At 41.5% G+C, this 21,434-nt stretch overlaps 2 protein-coding genes across 4 annotated transcripts in view; both read right to left on the bottom strand.

Moving 5' to 3' along the window:
• Window positions 1-520: 520 nt before the first annotated feature.
• Window positions 521-8,947, bottom strand: LOC108050482 (ELAV-like protein 2). Its single transcript, XM_017132188.1, is given in 8 exon segments — window positions 521-2,165; window positions 2,399-2,576; window positions 2,703-2,982; window positions 3,763-4,020; window positions 4,224-4,648; window positions 4,904-4,997; window positions 5,060-5,184; window positions 8,927-8,947. Coding segments are annotated over 5 exon segments (2,019 nt in total). The 5' UTR covers window positions 4,639-4,648; window positions 4,904-4,997; window positions 5,060-5,184; window positions 8,927-8,947; the 3' UTR covers window positions 521-1,277.
• Window positions 8,948-12,198: 3,251 nt separating this feature from the next.
• LOC108050484 (AF4/FMR2 family member lilli) overlaps window positions 12,199-21,434 on the bottom strand; it is a 69,448-nt gene continuing 60,212 nt past the window's right edge. For all 3 annotated transcript variants that reach the window (XM_044459827.1, XM_017132190.2, XM_017132192.2), the window contains exons 2-10: window positions 19,083-19,815; window positions 18,534-18,988; window positions 18,402-18,455; window positions 15,387-18,341; window positions 15,117-15,308; window positions 14,949-15,029; window positions 14,708-14,873; window positions 14,488-14,638; window positions 12,199-14,425 (exon numbers count right to left, since the gene is read on the bottom strand). In XM_044459827.1, the coding sequence (XP_044315762.1) occupies window positions 14,289-14,425; window positions 14,488-14,638; window positions 14,708-14,873; window positions 14,949-15,029; window positions 15,117-15,308; window positions 15,387-18,341; window positions 18,402-18,455; window positions 18,534-18,988; window positions 19,083-19,815 (4,924 nt within the window). In that variant the 3' untranslated portion in view covers window positions 12,199-14,288. The remainder of the gene's footprint in view (window positions 14,426-14,487; window positions 14,639-14,707; window positions 14,874-14,948; window positions 15,030-15,116; window positions 15,309-15,386; window positions 18,342-18,401; window positions 18,456-18,533; window positions 18,989-19,082; window positions 19,816-21,434) is intronic.

Below are 21,434 nucleotides of genomic sequence, written 5' to 3'. Positions count from 1 at the left end.
GTTTATGTTATTGCTGTTGAGTTGGGCTTAAACAAATTCGTTAGGCTGAAACGCGTTTTGTCATCTATTTACGTACATCTTGCTTTATTTTCTTTTCTTTTTTTGTCGCTTGTTTGTCTAGGGAGGGACTTTGTTCTGATCTTTGTCTTTAGTTACATTAACTTCGATTTGAGTGGCGTGCTTATATTATTTAGCTGGCTTTTGTAAAAGCTTTACAATCGTTGATTGATTTTTGTTATTATTCTCTCTCTGATCCGACAGGTATTATATTTCCACTGGCTTTTTTTCAAATTTTCTTAAATATTTATTCGTTGTATTTGAAGAAATTCTCATGTGTGCCTTACTATCAGCTCTTTTTTTGTCGCTTACTTGCTCACTCGATTTCACGCTAATGATACTACCAAGATTTGAGAGCCTATATTAATGCTTTATACTGAAAGATAGGTAATGAATAACATATGAAAGTGGCTAGGTGAAGAATTACTGGGCAATTGAACAAATGTTAATAGAGAATAAAAGGTTTAATTGTAATATTATGCATACATCATTTATTTTTAGCAAAAGTTATACATTAAATTTATAAAACATAAACACGTGTGTGTCTTATTTGTTTTGCTATGTTTGGTTGTTCGCATCTAGCTTTCCTCCTCATTTTGCATTGTCTGTTTGCAAAGTGGTTTGCCTATAAGCCAAACGCTTCTATCTGTTTACGCATTCAGTTCTGTTTTCGTATCTCATTTTATACATTTATTTATAGCTTAAATATTTGTCAAGTTTTTTATTTTTTTATTCTTTGGTGGATTGGGGCTTCTATGCCTGCCATTTGTATGTGTTATTCTCTGTTTAAAAATATCCGTAGAGTATGCTCTTTTTGTTCTACATATCAAACAAAAACTTAACTACAGCTTTACCTTTTCTTCTCTTTCTGGAAGCTTTTCTCTTTGCGAGAGTCGACTAGACGTTTTAAAAGTTCAACGAAAAGTTAAGTTTTACAAATTTAATTCAATCTATGATCAATAAAACATATATGCAAAAATTAAAAAAACTGTTCTTCAAAACTTAATCAAAAAAATAAACTTATTTTTTTAAGTGATAGTTACTTATAATTCACTGGCAAACAAAATAAAAAAACTCCAAAAATTAACCATTCCATTTTTTTGCCGATTCGAAGGGTTTTGCGATCCTTCAAACTTAGTGCAAATAAGCAAAACTGAAAAATCGTTGCCTAAATCTACAAAGAATCAATGAAGTGGGCTGATGACTAACGAAAATAAAGTTTAAAAGAACCAATTAGACCAGGTGGGCATATAGCCATTGCTGCTGTTACTGTTTTTGTTGCCCGAACCACCACCGCTTGAATGGTTGGCCGTCATTCCCAGACCCATGCCGATGGTTCCTCCTCCATTGCGCTGATTTCCCGAGCCGGTTGAGCTGTTGCTGGGTGGTGTTGCGGCGCTGTTGGCCACATTTGTCAAGAACTGGGCGAACTCCTGTTGCAGTTGCAGCTGTTGCTGCAGCAACTCGTACTGATTCTGCGGCTTGTTGTAAATGAATTTCGTGGATGTTTTTAGTATGTTGCTCGACGACGACGAGGAGGATGCGGCGGTGGCAGAGGCTCCTGCATCGCCACTGGACAGTGAGGGACTACTGCTTCTGTTGTGTGTGGCTGTTGTGACCGCCGCCACATCTCCTGTTGTTGCTGCAGTGATGCTAGCTAATCTCTTAGGTGGCGCCATTGATTGTTGCTTGTTGCTCAAGTTCGCTTGCTTCTGTTTGCTGGTATTGCTAGTGTTTATGTTGATGTTGTGCTGCCTGTTGTTGCTGTGGTTAAAGTATTTGCCAAGTTGATAGGCTGCTGTGTTGCAGCCATTGCTGCCGTTATTATTGTTGTTGATGCTTCCGATATTGCTGTGGTGGTGATGATTGTGGAGGACTATACCATTGGCCGCGAAAGCCGCCGCCGCCGCATTGGCATTGACAACAGCAGCCAACTTGGATAATAATTACGTTTGCTTGTTCTTGTTGGTCTTGAAGCTGACCTGAAGCACCCGGTTGCCAAGTGTGTAGCCGTTTAGGGACTGAATAGCCAGGACCGCTTCTTCGTAGTTTGTCATGGTGACAAAGCCAAAGCCCTTGCACTTGTTGCTCTGTAGATCACGAATAACCTAACAAAATAAAATAAATTAAACGTTCTTATAGTTGTGTATCTCTGATCCAATTAAAACTACTTGGGAAAAATTAATTTCTATCAATTTTAATCACCAAAGCAGATTAATATTTTTAATCTTTTTCAGTTTTAGGGGGATCGCAAAGATAACTAACTGAATAATACTTGTATTGTATAGCAAGCTTCAAACCATTTTAGGATCGAAATAGATTGCTGGCACACAAAGCTTACCTTGACTGACTGCACTGCCCCAAATGGCCCAAACAGCTGCCACAGCACATTCTCCTCGGTCTCGGGCGCTAGGTTGTAGACGAAAATGCACCAGCCGGAGCTTGCAATGGTGTTGCCTTGGATCATGCCATTGGTGATCAGGTCGCTGGTCAACGGTGAGTAGCGCGAAATTACAGAGCTGCGGTGTAAAGAAAATATGTTTAATTACATTTTGAAAAGTGTGTTTCTTAATTAATTTAATTATATGTCTTAGATGAACGGAGTTTTTAAAACAAGTAAGCTGCCTCCCACAGTAGTTCCTGACCTGTAACGGCCCGCGTTGGGGTGAATCGCAGCTGCAGCGGCGGCGGCTGCCGCTCCGGCTGCAGCATTGGCCGGAAATGCTCGACCGCCCCGCGTGTTTTGGGGCGCTATGTAGGCTGCCAACGGCTGCATGCTGTTCTTATTGCTGCTAGGATTGTTGGCGAACTTAACGGTTATCGGTTCGGTGGAATTCTTCGGAGTTGTGCCGTTTAGCTCCTTAATGGCCCGGTCGGCCTCAAATCGCTGATCAAAGCGTATAAAGCCAACGCCCTTGGAGAGACCTGAAACCAACAAAAAGGTCAGTATGCAGGCAAATGTGAAGCGGATGCAAATAATCAGAAGCAATGCGAATGCAAGAGATCTTTAATATTTTGTGTGCCATGCATTACTATTCGATAATGAAGATTTAATAAGGAACGTGAGCTGCAAATACTCGTGCAAGGCAACAAATTCGGATTATTGACCAGAAGTTAACCACATATTGAAAGAAAAGATTGAAAAAAAATGTACTAAAAAAAGATTCATATCACTCTCTAGACGAAAGAAATGAATCTATTATTTGTATAAACAAATATGTGTTTTTTACATCTCAATGTGTTGTAAATGTCTGGTTTATTATTTAAGCACTTGCAGAGGTTCATTTTATTCCTTTTTAAATTAAATAATAAGTGTCATATTATGAGCGATGAACAGCAGTGGAAAATAGTTAAACATAAGAAAAATTAAAACATACCCGGCGCATGTTCATCTTATTTGGTATTACATGTAAAAATAAAATTGTAAATAAAATTTGCATTAATTATAATTCACTAATTAAAATTGAGAATATATTGTGGAGCGCCAGCAAAAATAGAAACTAAATTGTGCAGGCTATAGACTAAAATTACGCCAAAAGACTATTATTTTGTTTATCATTTTAGTTGGGCATGCTTTTTTTAAAGAAGACTACAACAATCGAAAATCCATTAACAAACGGATTCCTTTGACTGTCCTTTTATATTCTTATTATAACTATCGATATCTACCATATATTCTCTTCTCTGTCTATTATCACAACTCACCAGTGATATTATCACAAAGAATACGCGAGGTTATGATCTTGCCGTATGGACTGAACAATGATTCCAAATCCGACTGTGTCATATTTTTTGGAAGACCCGATACATAGAGATTGGCACCCTTGATGCTCTCGGAGCTGGGTCGTGCAATGGAGACCTTGATGGTTTTGTTCTGCAGCCGCAGGCCATTCAACGCATTGATTGCCTTTTCGGCGTCTTCTTGCTTAACGTAGTTGACGAAACCGTATCCCAGACTTTGACCTGCAATTAAGGGGAAATATTATGCAAGAATAACAAAATAAAAAAAAATTCATTTATGAAGAAATTAAATGTTTAACTTTGGCGTTTAAAAAGGCTAACCAGGAATTAATTAAAAATTTTGAATTCACAAAACGCAAAAGTAACAATTGCAGTTCGTTTCTTTTTAAATTGTAAGTTTGCGTTGGTTTTTATTAATATCTCACCTGTAACTTTGTCGCGTATTAACTTGCAGCTTTCTACCTCACCGAAACTGACGAACAACGAACGAATCTCGTCCTGCGACATTGTCTGAGGCAAGTAATTCACAATCAAATTGGTCTTGGGGTCTGGTTCATTATTGTTGTTGTTTGCCGTGGCGTTGTTATTGTTGTTGTTACTATTGTTGCTGTTGTTCGACGCATTGTTAGCAGTGGCCTGGCCGGTCGTATTTGTTGTGGATCCAGTGCCCGATGCCGCAGTCGTTACCGCAGTTGTACCTCCATTCGTTTGAGCCTGGCTATTGGTCACATTGTTGGCAGGAGTCGGTCCCCCGCCGGATCCGGTGGTGCTTCCAACGCCGCTAGCATTGCCCCCGCCGGATGGTTGTTGCTGTTGCACGGCTGTCTGACCCTCGACCATGGTGCGGAAACTGGTGCAAAAGGGATTTCCTTATTAAAAACCAGGTGTATTTCTTAACTTATCACAAGCGAGTAAGTCCCTCAAACGGTTTAATGCATTTTACATATGCGGTCAAACTAATATCACAAAATGTATTTTTAAACATTTCATTTAAAATCTTTGATCATAAATATGAATATTGAAAATTACTGAAAAAGAGTCTACAACTAGGATTGGCTGTGCTATTACTGTGACCGCGATTCACTAGAAAAGCTATCAACTTTACGGCTTTCTTCTTCGGATAAACTTGCTCAATAGACAGAAATAGAGATGGTGAGTAAATCAAAAATGTGGCTGTAGATATAATACTGCTGTGAAGTCTGCAAAGGAATAATTAAGATTACATTAAAATCCAAATTGGTTATCTTGAAGCTTTGCTTACCCTTTTCAGATGCTGACGCGGGTAACAAAATGCTGCCTGATCCTAGCTCTTACTATAGCACAGTTAAAAGCGCATCGCCAATGATATCCACTACAAAAAAGATATATGGTATGCCAAAGAGATTACTGAAAGACAAGAAATAGAAGGAAAAACAAAGTTACAATAAAAATCAATTATTTTAATTTAATTTAAATGAAATGCGGGTCTGTTAAAACCTATTCCCCTCCAGTTCTCGGAAATGGGGGAAATAACAAGAGTAAACATTTTGAATAAACCCATACAAATGTCGAGAGCTCTTCGCTTCTGTGGTTGGCAAATTTGTTGGTTGGCTGGCAAACTAACAGACTGACTGAATGCAAATAAGGCCAAAATACCCAAGTATTGACTGAAAAATCGATGCAATTAAAATAGCCCCCTTTTGAAGAGTAATTGAATTGAAGGCCTAGTAAAATTTTTGGCTTGGTTAATGTTATTAAATTAAATAACCTTTTTACTTTTTACGACCTTGTTTTCCTAATTTGATTAATTATATCTTGACGCTAAAAGTGTAACTCTTTCGTAAAATAAGATATATAACTAAAAAACATATAAACTTTCTCTTGAAAGTCCTTGGTACACTTATAATTTACTATATATGTAGAAGCCTTTTGAGTCAAGTCATTGAAAGTGAATAAAATTATGAATGAATAAATAAAAAGCATTTGGATTCGAACAATGCGAAGGTGTCATTGTTTATAGCTTAAAAATACTATTTGACGTATGGTTTATTTCCTTGTTGTTTTTATACCTCGTTAGTTAAGCATATCTGCTTCTTGATACACAAACAACATATTGGCCAAAAACAGAAAAGTATTTTTAGCCCACATTCAAATTGGCATTTATGATTGTGGCACGCAATAAGTATCTACATATGTACATGTAGATAGCAACTTATTATTAATGCTATTTAATAAATGCTTTAAACGGATCAAAATAAAATAAAATCATAATTTATTTGTTCCCCTTAAAAACATAAAACATATTTCTGAGTGCGTCAACATTAAATAAAAAAATCTATAATTTATAAATGCCCCTTTAAGTGTATTCAAAAATCTACTAAAACATTTATTATTGTCCAAAGTGCCGCAAAATCTAGAGCAGATTGCTCCACCTTCATTCAAAATTTTCAATTTATCTGGGCAGTTTGTTGCATTCACCGCCGCAAATCGTGCGAAAAAATTATATTTTAAAAATAAACAATCAAATGGTGGGATGTGTGTGAAAAGGCACAAGAGCGAAGAATTGCGCCGCTGCGTTGCCGGCAAGATTATATTTTCGAAAATATTTTTAAAACAACAACAGCCAGATCGCAGCTGATGTGAGTTGCTGACGTCTTGTGTTTGAGGTTAGTTTGTTGGCAGAGAGAAGAGCAAGTGATTCAGAAAAATGCCAATATCTTGAAATATTTTTCCAATTACATAAAGAAGGGAAGTCATGCAAAATCCCCTGGGTTACCTTTGAATTGTATCCAGGCAAATCGAATTAGACACTTTGCTGATATCAATGTTTCAATGCGATTACGAAACAATTTTCAGGGGATATTATTGGTTTTTATATTTTTATTAATAACCGAAGCAAACGAAACCGAACGGGAAAGCGCTCCACAAAACAAAAAGCGAGACAAACGGAAAAGTTATACTCATACAAATAACCGAAGCAAATAATTTCTGGAATATTATTTATCAAATTGTGTTGATTGTGTGCCGTTAAAAAAAGGAAAAACCAAGCCAAACCGAAACGTGAAACTAATTCGTAATAACAATAATAATAAGGAAATAAAACCGAACGGAAAGTAGAAAAGAACGCGTTCCTGCAACTCAACAGAACAGAAATAAACTGTTTTGCCGAGCGGCGTGGAAATTATTTTTATGCCCCACTGACGGGGGCGAGTAGTATGGTACTATATGTCCAAGAATCGGGAGAGAACCGAGAGGAAAAACGAGAGAGAGGAAACTTCTTGGCCAGAACTTGTCGTCTGCTCTTTGCCCGTTCGAGGGAAGAGAAATCCCGATGGGAATGGATCAGAACTTACACGACTATATGTTTGCTATAGTGTTTATACATATATATCCGTAACGTGGATCCCTGAGATGGTCGACGGCGGAGGTAATTTATAATTGGATTTTGCACAAACATACACATTTCGGGCACAGTATTTTTAAAATTGCTTTATGGGAACTTGTTAAAATTTGAATTCGGAAGAGTTTCTGCTTGACTCCGAGTGCAGTTTTTGTTTCAAAAACAGCTGTTTTAATGTAAAGCTCATGGTGGCTATCTTTTGCAAAACAGTTGGTAAAAAGCCTTTACAAACATTTGTCCGTGATGTTTTTTTGTACTGTTTATTCAAGAACGTCAAATAGAAGTGGAATGTTATGACAACTGGAGGATATAGTGGGCCGACCTGATGGTATTTACAAAATACGTTTTTTTAATTGAAATACCTTTTAAATCTTACTATTATTGTAAATGTGTTGACACTTTTTTTAAAATTACAATGATTTAAATAATATTCCCTAAAACGACCATATATAGTTCACTAAAATTAAGGCACATCATAACATTAAGTTGCGGAGATTGCTAAATCTAAAGCGAATTCAATTGGTAATTTAAAAAGCTAGTAAGAATCCTGCAATCCTCCTTGATTCCCTGGCCGTCCGAGCACACCTTTCAACCATTAATTTTCATTCATAAATAGTTGAAAATTGTTTCCGGCTAATTGATGGATATGATTGCTTTACATATTTATGCAGGTAGACACACTTTGATAGGAATGGAAAGGAAGACGCATTCAAAGGGCAAGAACAAAACAAAAAAGTGACACACCTTGGCAAAGGATACAAGGAGAGAGAACGAAGTGCTAAGCGAAGGAAGGGTTAAAGAAAGTGGCGGAACATCTAAGGACGATTTCTGAGGCCGCTTGCATTTGGGTGCGGCAAAAATAAACAGGAGATATAGACAGAGAAAGAGAGTAAGAGCGCAGGCTGCAGCGGAAGCGCAGCAGTCAGCTGAGCGCGCCACAAGATATGCAATGGAAAGAGCTCGAGAGAGTGAGAGAAACCAAGCTCTGAGAGCGAACTGAACTGCAAGCTAGCGTCCACGTTGACTGCGCTGCCGAAGCAGGGTCGGTTCGGAGGGGAGCCCCGTGATCAGGGACTCAGATAATAAATTACATTTTAAAATAACAAAAAAAGTATACAAAAAATAGACGGTCTATAAATACACGGTTCCCGCAAAAAAGGGTTTAAATTTATAGTCAACAACAAATTGGTAATCATAAAAGCAACATAATTTGAAAAGACTTTTATTTTTTTTCTAAAGTATTAAAGGAAATCGTAGTTTATATATTACACATTTATATTTCTAAGCCTAGTGTCTAGTGTATATTTTAAATTATTTGAATATGGAAATAGAAAACAACAAAAATCGTCGAAAGTATAAGAATAAAATTTAAATTTTTAGAAAAGGCAAAAAAGCGCCCCAAAATCTATTTGGACCGAATTTGGATCCACCCCCCTTTTAAAAGTGCGCTCCTGTGCAGCGTTTTTTAGGTTAAATGGCGGCTGCAGGCAGCGAAAAAAAATTTGATGCCGGCGCTGCACGAAATGCTGCTGGGTGTGTGTGTAGGCGGCAAATATATATCAGAGTGTAGAGAAATTGAGATTTCGCCGACTGTGAGCCCCCATTGAGTCCCGTTTTACTATTCGCACACACACTTGCACATATGCAAGGCGAAAAATCGACTTTGGGTGTGGGCACTTTCAACTTTCCACGGTACAAGACAAATATTGTGCTGTAACTATTTCCGCTGCAGTCTTCCTCTTTGCTTACTTTTATTTGCCAGCGCCGCAAAGTATACCACACCAATTTTCACAACTCTGTGGTGAAAAAAACTGAAAAATTTCCTTCGTTGCAAATGAGTGTTTCAAAACTAAGTTTAGCACGCACACACTAAGGGTTTTTGAACAGATTCCGATGTATTTTGAACACTACGTGCATTTACATATGAATGTACATATGTGGGCGTAGTGGCGTAAGTATGCAAGATGTGTGTATTTTTGATACCGATATACAACAATTCAGAAACGACGACAATACGACGAGAATCAAAAAACACAACTTGCTGCCGGAGAGTGCAAGAACTAAATGATTAAAGTGTTCGATTGCCGCCAGGATAACTGCAGCCAGGACCCGCGACAGCGCTGCCGCGTCGCGGTCGTCGGCTGCAGCAGCAGCTCCTCCTCCAATTGGCGTACAGTTGAGTACTGTTTTAAAAGAGGGGGCCCGGGGGAGCGGTAGAGAGTTTTCAGGGGGAAAGAGGGGCCTATGCACAGCATAACTGCGTAGTTTTGCACTGGCATGTACAGTGGGGCAAATATCTGGGAACGAAAATTAAAATGAGACCCTAGGAGGCCATTTATATTCAAGATTTCGATTTTTGGTTTCGTGAACTTCAAAATTCTGTTATAGTTTTTGGAATTAAAAACGCCCCTTTCCTCGTCAAAAAATATAAAAAATGGTAGTCACAGCCCACCTAGGTCCTAATATCTTTTTTATTGTAAAGTATGATAAGTAATCTGCACTTACTTAATCTGCACATACTTATCATACTTTAGAATAAAAAGATACATACATATGTAAGTATTAGGACCTAGGTGGGCTGTGACTACCATTATACAAGTTGTCCCATTGTAACACACGAAAATTAATAGGGGGAAGAGGAAGAATACGAAGTCAAAGGAATTGCAAATAATAAAAAGCTGCAGCCGCAAGTTGCGCAGGCTGCAACAGCTCTGACAACATAACGGTACTCGCTCTCTCTCGGCTCGGCACTTAACCGATGTACCCTACATTTCGCCTTCGCAAAACATAAACAAGGAAATGCAGCCGTGAACACGAAACGAATTGCGGTAGGTTCTCCATTCAGGAGAGAGCGAGCCCCAAAAAGAGTGAAAGAGCCGAGAACCGTAAGCCGGCTGAGAGCCAAAAAGGCACCCAAACAAACACTTAAACAACAACAACCAAGGGGCAGCTGACTGAAAGTCGATGGAGGTGGCAAGAGGGGCTTGGCATCCACAAAGAGAGAAAAATAGAGAGCTTGGGAGCGGGAGCTCAACTTGACATCATTTGTGTCAAAAGACCATTGAACTCTGCGAGCGGAATGGCCCATCTGAACCCCCAACCCCACCGCGGTGCCCACAAGTATGCAACAATCCCTCGCTCTCCTTATTTATGTGGTTTGTTTTGTTGCTGTTTGTGCACAATAACAACAACCCACCCACCCAAACGGACGCGCATTTATTTATGCTCAGGCGATGAAACCCAATGCTTTCGAAACTATCGCTGGGAGCAGTGCGTCCAAAACTATTGGTAACTTAACTTTGATAATTTGAGCAGTGTCAGAAAAACAAATAAAATTACCACTTGACTTTGCTTTTTTTTTATCTATTTTATATTTTACCTTTTTTTATTAAGTTCTATTGAATATATTAGGCTTTAAATTGCCTCAAGTTTTCCTTGTAAATTGTCAGAATAAAATGATTTCACACCTTCAGAATACTCATTTGATTCGAGCAAGCAAGGTAGAAAAACAATATGTTATAAAGACATTTGTTTTTTATATATATTTTAAATTTTGGATCAAAAAAATGGAGTTTTTAAATATCGCTGATATTATTGAACATATATTTGGGTAAAAATTGTTTCCCCTTACCTTACGTTTTGTTGTTTAATTGCCTAAACGGAGGTAGGTGTTGATAAATACCACCATTTCTGAATCCCATCGAAGGGCCAAGGTACTGACTTCCAGGATTCCCATGTTGAACTGACGCCGAATATCCGGTTGGAAATTGATAATTTATATTTGCGTTCCACTGTTGATGTGGGTTAAAATTTCGACTTGTAAATTGCTGTAATCGATTCACATCTTGATGGATAGCTGCTCCTGATCTTACTGGAACGTTCCCATGCTGGCGATGTTGAGTTATTCCAGAATTCCAATGCGTCAAATCATTTTTGGCTTGCCCACTTTTCAGTAGATTTTGGCTTTTAAAAAAAAGTTTGGTTTGGAAATTTCCAATTTGGTTTGATTGGTGCATAGCCGATGATAGTACTGGTTGTTTCCAGGGCTGGGCATGATATGGTGCTCGGTTCAAACTTAAGGGCTCCTTGGGGTTCTGGAATTTTGAACCTAAAGAAAATTGTGCGGAAGCAGTGTCCTTTTCCTCCATATTCCAACACTTAACTGGAACCTCTTCGGACATTTGCAACTCCCTTTTAATGGCGACCTCTTCCTCGCTGATGCATTCAGAAACGTGGCTCTTAAAGCGGCGTTTCCTTTGTCGAATAGAAACGGAGTCCATAGTTTCAGGTTCTTTTCTAGTTAGGGCTGGGATTTGTGCCAGCACCTTGGATCGTTGGCGCTGGAAACGCCTGCGTTTATTGCGACTGTACTTTGTTGATTTGTCTACATTCAAAATGTGCTCTTGATTGGACATAGTAGCACTTAAGCCAATGAAATGGCAAATTACCTTACGGTTTAACAACAGCCTCTTTGGGTTCGGAAAATATGCGAAAAATATTTCCAGGAACAGATCTCACGCTTGCAGCTTTTCGGTGTTGTAAGCAAACCGAACACTTTGAGCTGGGTTGGCAGCGCTTTAAGATCATTTGGTGGTTTATCAACACTGCACGATAAAGAATTGTTAATAAAGGATTTTTACACGCTTTTAAAAATAATCAAATAAAAAAGTATTATTATGATGATTAATTCGTACTGATTCGTGCGTCAAAAATAACTTGTATCTTACTAAAATGTGTTGCATACCTCAAGAAAAAATTGTTTTTAAAAAGGGCAACTTCAAAAGTTTAAAACATTTTAAAACGGGTAGACTAGTTGCATTGAAACAGATGATCTTAGCTAACTTGTTTTCCCCTTGTAACTTGATACTTGACCATACTATAAAATAATTAAAAAGTACGAGATGTTGAAAGGCAAAAACAAAAAGTGGACTTTATTCCCGTAACTATATAAAAAATTAATAATTTTAAGTTCTACAACACGACACCCCTGAAATTAGAAAATAAAACTATAGAAAGATATGTAAATGTTACAATTTTTGATGTTTTATTCGTTTGATTTATCAACTACTGTTACGGTAATTGCATATTAAATTGGTTGTTTCTGTTTGTTGTTGCTTAAACTTTAATAAGTGTACTTGGTTTTAGCTGCGGCTGAATTTAATTATATTTGTACAAAATATATATTTACTTCTAGTTTTGTTTATGAACAACTTGCTGTTTTGCATTTATTTTGGTTTTCTTCTCGCCTTGCTTTTCAAATGTTCAGCTTAAAACTTAATTCTGTTGGTTTTGCTGTTCGATCTGCCTGCTTGCTTTGTTTCACTACAATAACGCTTAACAAAATATAATTATTAACTATTACTAGGCGCATTTCGTTTGTTGTATTTGTTGTTACTGTTCTTGTTGTTGTCGGTTGCATATTGCTGCAAGTTAATCTTGTCGTTTTGAAAAATTTAACTATAATTTCTACGTTGGTTTAGTTTTATTCATCGTGTATATATATAAAAATATATATATTTATATATCTTTATATATACCCATATATAAGTGTGTATAAATATGCATGTAATTATGTTTAATTTAATTATATGCATGTGTGTGTCCGAGTGTTCCTGTCTACGTAATTGTATTATTTACAGCGTTTTAATTATTAACAATACATATGTATGTGTATTAATTTATAATAATTACACTTAATTGCATTGCACAATAAAATTGCGCATATTCTCCATCGGCATTCTTTAGTGGCAACTTAAAATTTGTCTATAATTTAAATGTTTGTTTTCCATTTCAATTGTTGAATGCGAATGCTTTGTTTCCCCAGAACCATTATTAATAATAATTTAATAATCATTTTAATTGTTGTTTGCTTTCTGTTTTGTTTTTCGTTACAGTTTTACTTTGATTTTCGTAGTTTTCGATTTTTCTATATGCCAAAAATGAGTCAACGAGAAAATGCTGACTGTTTAACTCAACGATCCCTCTATATATGCCCATTATGTTCATACATATGTCTACCAACCTATCCTATCCCAAATCCTGCCGATTGCAATCGGCTTAAAGTAGTTTACATCATTCCGTTTTTTTGGCATTTAAAAATATATTTCTTGTATATCGGCGGCTATATGTACAGCTTATATATCTATTTCAAGGGCAAGTCTATTTCGATTGATTTTTAACTCGTTTAAGTCTACTAATGCACTATTAGTTGTTGCGTCTGTGTGAGAGTTTTGAGGCACCCATTATGAATTAAATCGAATATCTTGGGGACAGGTTGGTTGGGTAAAACAAATAAAACCAAACAAAGGATACATTTCCATATATATATTTTAAATATATATTAATCTATATATATATTGTTTTCATTCATGTATTTTGTTCTAAAAACGTGTTGTGATTGCTTTTTAAGAAATTAATTTAAAATTAATAAAATAGTTGCATTAAACATAATTCATATTGAAATATTACAAAGAATTTATAACTATAACTTTTCTTTATATTGGCGATAATATATATATTTATATTTGCTAACATTTTTCCTTACCAAGGCTGCAAAGCAAAATTAACTAAAACTTAAACAATTTAAAAAGCCGTTCCTCCTGTGCACTGTACGCATACAAAAAAAAACAAAATTCAACTAAAATGTTTGTGTTTTTTGGGGTGAGACTGGAAAGGGGCTGGATATTTGTTTTTGAGCTTACAGACTAGACGTATAGCTAATATAACTTGTAATGTGTGTTTGTTTTTTTTCGTTTGTGGTAATATCAATTAAAACTAGGCATAAATATAAAGCTTAACATGCTTAAAACAATTGAAAATTGAGCATAAGGAAATAAGTAAATGGTGTGCATATACAAAATACATACATATAAAAATTATAAATTAATAACAAATCATTTCTTGTGTTGTTTTTTTTGTTGTGGTTATCTTCGTTTTGTTGGAAGGTTGTTGGTTTCGATTTCTTTTCTTTCGTTTCTCCTTTGTTGACTAACTAAATTAGTAGCTTGTAGTAGATAATAGTTGCTAATTTGGCCTGACTTTTATTTAGACACGTTTGGTGGTGTTTCCGTCTCCGATTCCGTTGCGTTTGCGGTTGATGATGCCGCTGTCGCTACTGCGACTGATGCGTCGGATGCGACACGGCATCCCTGAGCGTCTTGAGACCCGCCTGCACATACCGGAACACCTCGTGCATGGTGCTATGCAGCGTTAGCGGGCCGTTTTCGTGATCCAGTTCGCGAAAGAAATCTGCAGGGAAATGATGATATTAATCGATCAATGAAGTTCTGGTTATAAGACTTTCAACTTACCTATATGATTGCCTGTGCGTACCAATCGATCGGCTTGATCCCACAACTCGTGAGCACTACTCACATAACTCAGATACTCATTCTGCTTGCACAGCTGATTGTGTATATCTTGAGGCACTATTTTGCCTGGCGGCGTGTTCGAACCGGAGCCCTTTAATAATACAAAGTTACACGGCATTTAAAAAGCATTCTTCGATTGTAAGCTGCTGGGGAAACTTACCTGCGAGCCTACCGAATTCGACGGTGATATGGAGGACGGCGTGTTGCCGTTGACAATGTCCCCCCTGCCAACGCGAAAGAAATCCGTGAGGTTGGCAATGATGGCGCGACAGTTTGCCCTCCGTAGTTTATATAACTTTAGCGATATCAACGATTGGCAGCGCAAACTGTGTGAAGGAAAAAAAAACGTCATTGTTAGAATGTCTAATTATTCTTTATAGTTAGTAAAAGCCATAACCTACCTGAGTATGGCCACTTTGTTGTGCGTTTCGTGCTGCCCGTTCGTTGACTGTTGGTAGGGACGAAACTTGGTGGATATAAATCTGAAAGTTGTTGAAATGTTAATGTTGATGGCAGTTCCAACCACTCCCGTAATGGTGGGCGCACAAACGTTGGCACACTTTACTCACTTAATAAGCGACAGGGTATCCTTGTACATGGTGTAGGTGGCCGCCTCGGAGCTGCAGCGCTCCATAGCGTCGGCCGTCAGCAGAAAGTAGACAACGGCTTCCAAATACAAAGTCACCTGGTTGAAGGAGTCGCGCTCCGAGTCGGCGGCATGTTTTCGATTGATAGCCTCCTGCAGGAACTGATTGTTTTTTCTAATTCATAAAAAAAGAACGAGTTTTTCTTAGTACCGTGGTCGAAAAATAATAATTAAGCTTAATTGAGATAATTACCTGTGATCGTCGCTGGGATGCTCCTCCTCGCGATCAAAGTAGGAGCGGTAGATAAGCTTCGTGACTGGCGCCGGAGGAGCTCTTACTGCTAAAACTGATGCCCCAGTGGCTGCTACTGCCATTGGCGTCGCCAAGGGCGCTGTTGTCTGCACAGCCTCATTGCAAGTGGCGGGTGCTACCAAGGCGACGGTAGCCACCGTCGGTGGAGGCGGTAGGGGTGACATGGCCAGCAGCTTTTTGCTGGGACTGCCATTTGGAGCGGACACATCACCCACAACAACAGCAGCTGCAGCGGCGGCCGCGTCTTCATGGAGCAGCTGCAGCTTGTCGTATGACAAGCGATCATGGTTTTGCATTCGCTCGTGGTTGTTAGATGGCAGAAGCACAGGCACAGGCAGCAGCTCCTTTCCCATCTGTAACTGGTCGGCCTTCTCCTTTTTCCGCTTCTTCTCCTTGTAGGGACTCGAACTGGAACTAGAGCTGCGCTTCCGCCGACGCCCGGGAGGTTGTTCACGTTCGCGGTCTCTTTCCCGCTCCCGCTCTCTCTCCCTTTCCCTGTCCCGGTCGCGCTCCTGCTTAAGCTGGAACTCCTGCTTCACGCTGCTGGGCTTGAATTTGGCCTCATAGCCGGCGTCCAGCTCCGGCTCCGGTTTCACTGGATGCTCGTGCTTGACCTTGGTCGCGGGATTTGTATCGACGGCATAGCCGTTGGGCACATGAACTGCTGTCGCCGACTGATCCTTGGGCGTCAGATGGCCATTCTGCTGTGCGGGCGTAAGTTTCTTAAGGCGCATGATGCGCTCTCGCGAGAGTTTGCTTAAATCGATCTTGCAGATCAAGGAGGTAAGGTGTGGTGTGGTTGTTCTCGCTGGAGAAGCTAGGCCGGCTCCCAACTGTTGCTGCTGCGTGGGCGTCATCCGTGTTTTCGCAATAACGTTGGCAGCGACAACCGCTGGAGCCTGTAGTGGCTGTGTCACCGCATCCAGCTTTCCCTGCTGTTGCTCCTCCTGCAGGTCCATTATTACAACCTGACCCTGCTTCTTGGCGCCGCCCTCCTTCGGATTAAAGATCCTCGTCAGCGTGTTTATCTTGTTCTTGTCGCTCTTGGGTTTCCGTTCGCGTTCTTTCTCGCGCCGCGCCTCGTCCTCTTCGCCGCTACTGCTGCTGCCGCCACCGCCGCCTCCACAACCACCGCTCGATGAAGAGCACTCGGAACTGCTAAGCTGTTGACTATGCTGACTAACCGGGAGCGGTTTGTAAGACGGTAGCTGCTGCGTAAGCGATTGTCCACTTCCGATCTGCGTTCTGGCCTGATCCTCCTGTTCGCTGCCACTGCTGCTCGGCGAACTGCTCCCGCTGCCCAGCAGCGCCTTCGGCGGAACTGCGTTCGTCTTGTTCAGCTTGACTATTCGGCAGTTCGTGTTCTGCGTTTCCGTGTCGTCGCTGCTGCTAGAGGAGCTGCTCGACTTGGAGCTGGAGCCGGCACTTGAGGAGCTGTCCTCGTCGGAGCTACTACTGCCAGCATGGACATCCTTCGGCTTAAGGGAGGCGGCGACCAGCAGGGGCGTCGCCAACTTCTTGGTGGGCGTGTTGCCGTTGGAGCTGCTTTGGCTGGAATGGTCGCGTTTTCTCGCTCTGCTCATGGCTAGAGGTGTCTTAGCGAGCGGCTTCTTGGCGGCGGTAAGCGTGGGACCCTTGGTCTGGGAGCTGCTTCCGGCGGATGCACTACTGAGGTTGCCACTGCCACCGCTCTGCTGCTGTTTTCGAGGTCGTCCACGTCCCTTTTTCACTGTATCTGCTGCGGGCTGCGCTTGAACTGAAACTGCTGAATGGTCCAGACCAGGATGCTTGGGCGGCGGTTCGTCGTCATCGCTCGAGTCAAGAATGGGGGCACTTGTGGCTGGCTTTTTCTTGCGCGGCTTCTTTTGCCTTTGCTTCGGTGACGTGGGCAGTGGAAGGATAGGCGTGAGGGTGACTCTGTTGCTCTGTGGAGCCTTTTGTGACTGAGGTGGCGGCACTCGCATAACTGTTGTGATGGCGGCTGGAACACCGGGCAGCTGAAGCGTTTCACCGGGACCCGGCATGGGCACCACCTCGCCACCAGTCGCACTGTCCGAACTGCTGCTGCTGCTCGAGGAGCTGCCACTGACACTGGTCCCGGAATCCGAGAGTCGGGCTGCATTCTGCACCTCCGCCGACTCGCGTTTGATTTGGTTTTTTGGTATCGCCCCCAGTGCCAGCTCCGATACGGCATCGATGGCCTCCTTTTTCACTGCCACCGGTGTGACACTCAATCCAGCTCCATAGCGCAATTGCTGCTGCTGCTCCTCGTCGTCGTCCTCCTCCTCGCCTTCCTCCATATCCATGTGATCGTCGTTGATTTTTTCGTTCTTTACAATCGCCGTGGTCACATCAATGGACTCGGGAATGATTTGGGCGCCCCCTGGCAGGATGCCAGGCACCTTCATGCTCACATTGCCGGGCGAGACGCTTTCGGAGTTTGTCTGATTGGCTGGTTTGTGGAAAAACCGGCTTAGCGTCCACTTGTTGCTCTCCGTTGGCGACGGTGTCTTGTTTGAGGAGCTGCCTCCGCTGCTCAAAGTTCCGCCTGATCCACTTCCTGCGGCGACAGATGCATTGGAGTTTACACCGGATCCTCCACTGCCACTACTTGCAAATCCACTGGAGCTGAGCAGTCCTGTTATCGTATTGCTGCCACGGGCAATGATCTCATGCCTATACTTCTTATTCTGGGCTCCGTTGGACGTCAGTGGTTGGGGCCGATGCTGTTGCTGGAGCACTTGCTGCTGCTGCTGGATAGATAACTGCTGCTGCAGTTGTTGATGCGGCTGCTGGTGGTTGGGATCGTGCTGCAGATCATTCTTACTGCTTGATTCGCTGCCCGATTCACTGGAATCCGACTCTGAGCTGTTGCTGCTGTTGACCGCCGATCGACTGGAAGAATGTTGATGATTTAGTTTGTGTGTTGTTAATCATCACAGGAATTCGGCTTACCTCTCCTTCTTACGGTCGTCATCCGAATCGGAAAGCTCCAGATCGTTTTCAAGGCTGAATAATAGAACAAAGAAAGCAATTAGCTAGGAAGCTGAAGTATAACAATAATATAATTTAGGAAGCATCACATACCACGAGTCCTGCTTCTCCAGCGAGTGGTTCTTTTCCGTTTTAAGCGGCTTGGCCAATACCGGTGACGTCACAATGGAAGCTGCCTTGGGCGGAGTGGGTGGCAGTTGGTGGAGCGGCGCCAAAACCTCTCCTGCTGACGTCGTTACACCTGTTACTCCGCCCAAGGGCAGTTGGCTAGCCTGTGGTGGTGTTGTTAACAGCGGGGCGATTGGCGAGGCAATAGGCGCAATGGGCGGGAAGAAGGCGACCGAAGGTTCAGCGGAGGGCGGGAAGAAGACGACCGAAGGCTCAGCGGAGGGCGGTGATCCGATCATGTCGATGGCATACTTTTGTTTATTGGGGGCCGTTAGGTTATAGTTTTCACGCGTTGGCGCATGCGGCGTGGCTGCTATCGATGTGAGCGGCGTGAACGAGAAGCTATTCGCTATATCGCTAAATATCTTGTTGACGTCCTTCTGCAAAGTGAAAATAAAAAATGTGTTACCAAGTTCTATATATTCCAAAAGATTGAACAGGTTGAAAACTTCAAGTAACTGGTTAAAATATTACCTCCGGAGGCGGCGGTTGCTGTCCCGCTCCTGGTCGCTTGCTGACCGCTGGTGGCACAAAGCGTCTGTCGGTGCCGTTGTGCAGCGTCGGAGGCGGCGGCCCAATAAAGGACTTCTCCCGCCCATTGGGCATCTGGGTGGATAGAGGTGGCCCCAACACCGTGCTGGCTGGGACTCCGCCGCTGCTGGCGTTGTTTGTGGCGCTGGACGAGTTGCTGTTGCTGGAACTATTGGATCTGGGTGGGCCCCGTGGCGGAGCCATGCCACTGCTTGACGGAATGTCATTCTTCATGGGCTGGCCCGGATAGCCGCCGCGTCCATTGTATGGCGGCTTGTTGTCCGCCTGCTTCAGATACGTCGGCGGTCGCTGCTGTTGCTGGTGGTGCTGTTGTTGTTGCTGGCCGGGCAGCGCTGATGTTGCGGAGGATGCGGAAGTGGAACCTGATGACGCGGAGGAGGGTGAGTGGCCAAGGGATTTGGCTTGCAACGGCAGTGGCGCCTGCAGGCGCGGATTGCCGGCGCCGGGCGCATTTCGACTGATCCCCACCGTCGACTGATTGATGTACACCCGCGCCTCGATGAACTCCCCCAGGGCGGCCGTGATCTCCGCATCTCCCTCTGTCAGCCGCCGCGGCTCCCCGAAAAGACTAGTCTCCCGATCGTCGATCTGTATGCCTTGTTGTCGCTCGATTTTCTCACGCTCTCGTCTTTTTCGCCGCTCGTACTCCTCCATACTGCAAAAAGATTAAAAACTTATTATTAAACTGCTTTATCTTACACTAATTGCCTTTTATGTTGGTTTTTATTTTATAATTATACCCTTGCAGAGGGTATTATAATTTTGGTCAAAAGTGTGCAACGCAGTGAAGGAGACATCTCCGACCCTATAAAGTATATATATTCTTGATCAGGATCACCTCCTGAGTTGATATAGCCATGTCCGTCTGTCCGTCTGTCCGTCTGTCCGTCTGTCCGTCTGTCTGTCCGTCTGTCTGTTTCTACGCGAACTAGTCTCTCAGTTTTAAAGATATCGAATTGAAACTTTGCACACACCCTTCTTTCCTTTGCACGCAGTATATAAGTCGGAACGGCCGGGATCGGCCGACTATATCCTATAGCTGCCATATAACTGATTGATCGGAAATGCCATAACTCTGCTGTTTGTTAAGTTAGGAAGTTGGGACTCTCTATGGGTATTATATTTGGCCAATCAATCCGACGTACCAAATTTCATAAGGATCGGCCGACTATATCCTATAGCTGCTATATAACTGATTGATCGGAAATGCCATAACTTTGGTGTTTGTTAAGTTAGGAAGTTGGGATTTTCTATGGGTTATATATATGACCAATTAATCCGACCTACCAAATTTCATAAGGATCGGACGACTATATCCTATAGCTGCCATATAACTGATTGATCGGAAATGCCATAACTTTGGTGTTTGTAGAGTTAGGAAGCTGGGATTTTATATGGGTTTTATATTTGGCCAATCAATCCGACCTACCAAATGTCATAAGGATCGGCCGACTATATCCTATATAACTGCTTGATCGAAAATGCCATAACTTTGGTGTATGTAAAGTTAGGAATTTGTGATTTTCTATGCGTGTTATATTTGGCCGATCAATCCGACCTACCAAATTTCATAAGGATCGGCCGACTATATCCTATAGCTGCCATATAACTGATTGATCGGAAATGCCATAACTTTGGTGTTTGTAAAGTTACGAAGCTGGGATTTTCTATGGGTTTTATATTTGGTTAATCAATCCGACCTACCAAATTTCATAAGGATCGGCCGACTATATCCTATAGCTGCCATTTAACTGAACGATTGGAAATACCATAACTTTGGTGTTTGTAAAGTTAGGAAGCTGGGATTTTCTATGGGTTTTATATTTGGTTAATCAATCCGACCTACCAAATTTCATAAGGATCGGCCGACTATATCCTATAGCTGTCATTTAACTGAACGATTGGAAATGCCATAACTTTGGTGTTTTTAAAGTTAGGAAGTTGGGATTTTTTATGAGTATTAAGAATGCATCATATGAATAATTTTGGAGACTATAATGTACATAATATTCTGCAAGGGTATATCAACTTCGGCTCCGCCCGAAGTTAGCTTTCCTTTCTTGTTTTTTTTTGTTATTGGTTGCAGTAACAACATAAACTAGACAGCAAACAAACATCACAGGAAATACAACAACAACAACAAACATGAGGCGTTCAAACAGTTGCCATTTTCAAAACATTCGTCGAGAACAAGCCATTTGGCATGCATTGCGTGCTTAAGTTTCGGCGAGGACTAAAGTAATCCACAGTTTAAATGGGCAAAAAGCATAGTAT

The sequence above is a fragment of the Drosophila rhopaloa genome, unplaced genomic scaffold (genome assembly GCF_018152115.1).
Source record: "Drosophila rhopaloa isolate 14029-0021.01 unplaced genomic scaffold, ASM1815211v1 contig_2, whole genome shotgun sequence".
Classification (NCBI taxonomy): domain Eukaryota; kingdom Metazoa; phylum Arthropoda; class Insecta; order Diptera; family Drosophilidae; genus Drosophila; species Drosophila rhopaloa.
The sequence above is the reverse complement of the archived record's forward strand: the minus strand, read 5'-3'. Positions and strand labels throughout refer to the sequence as shown.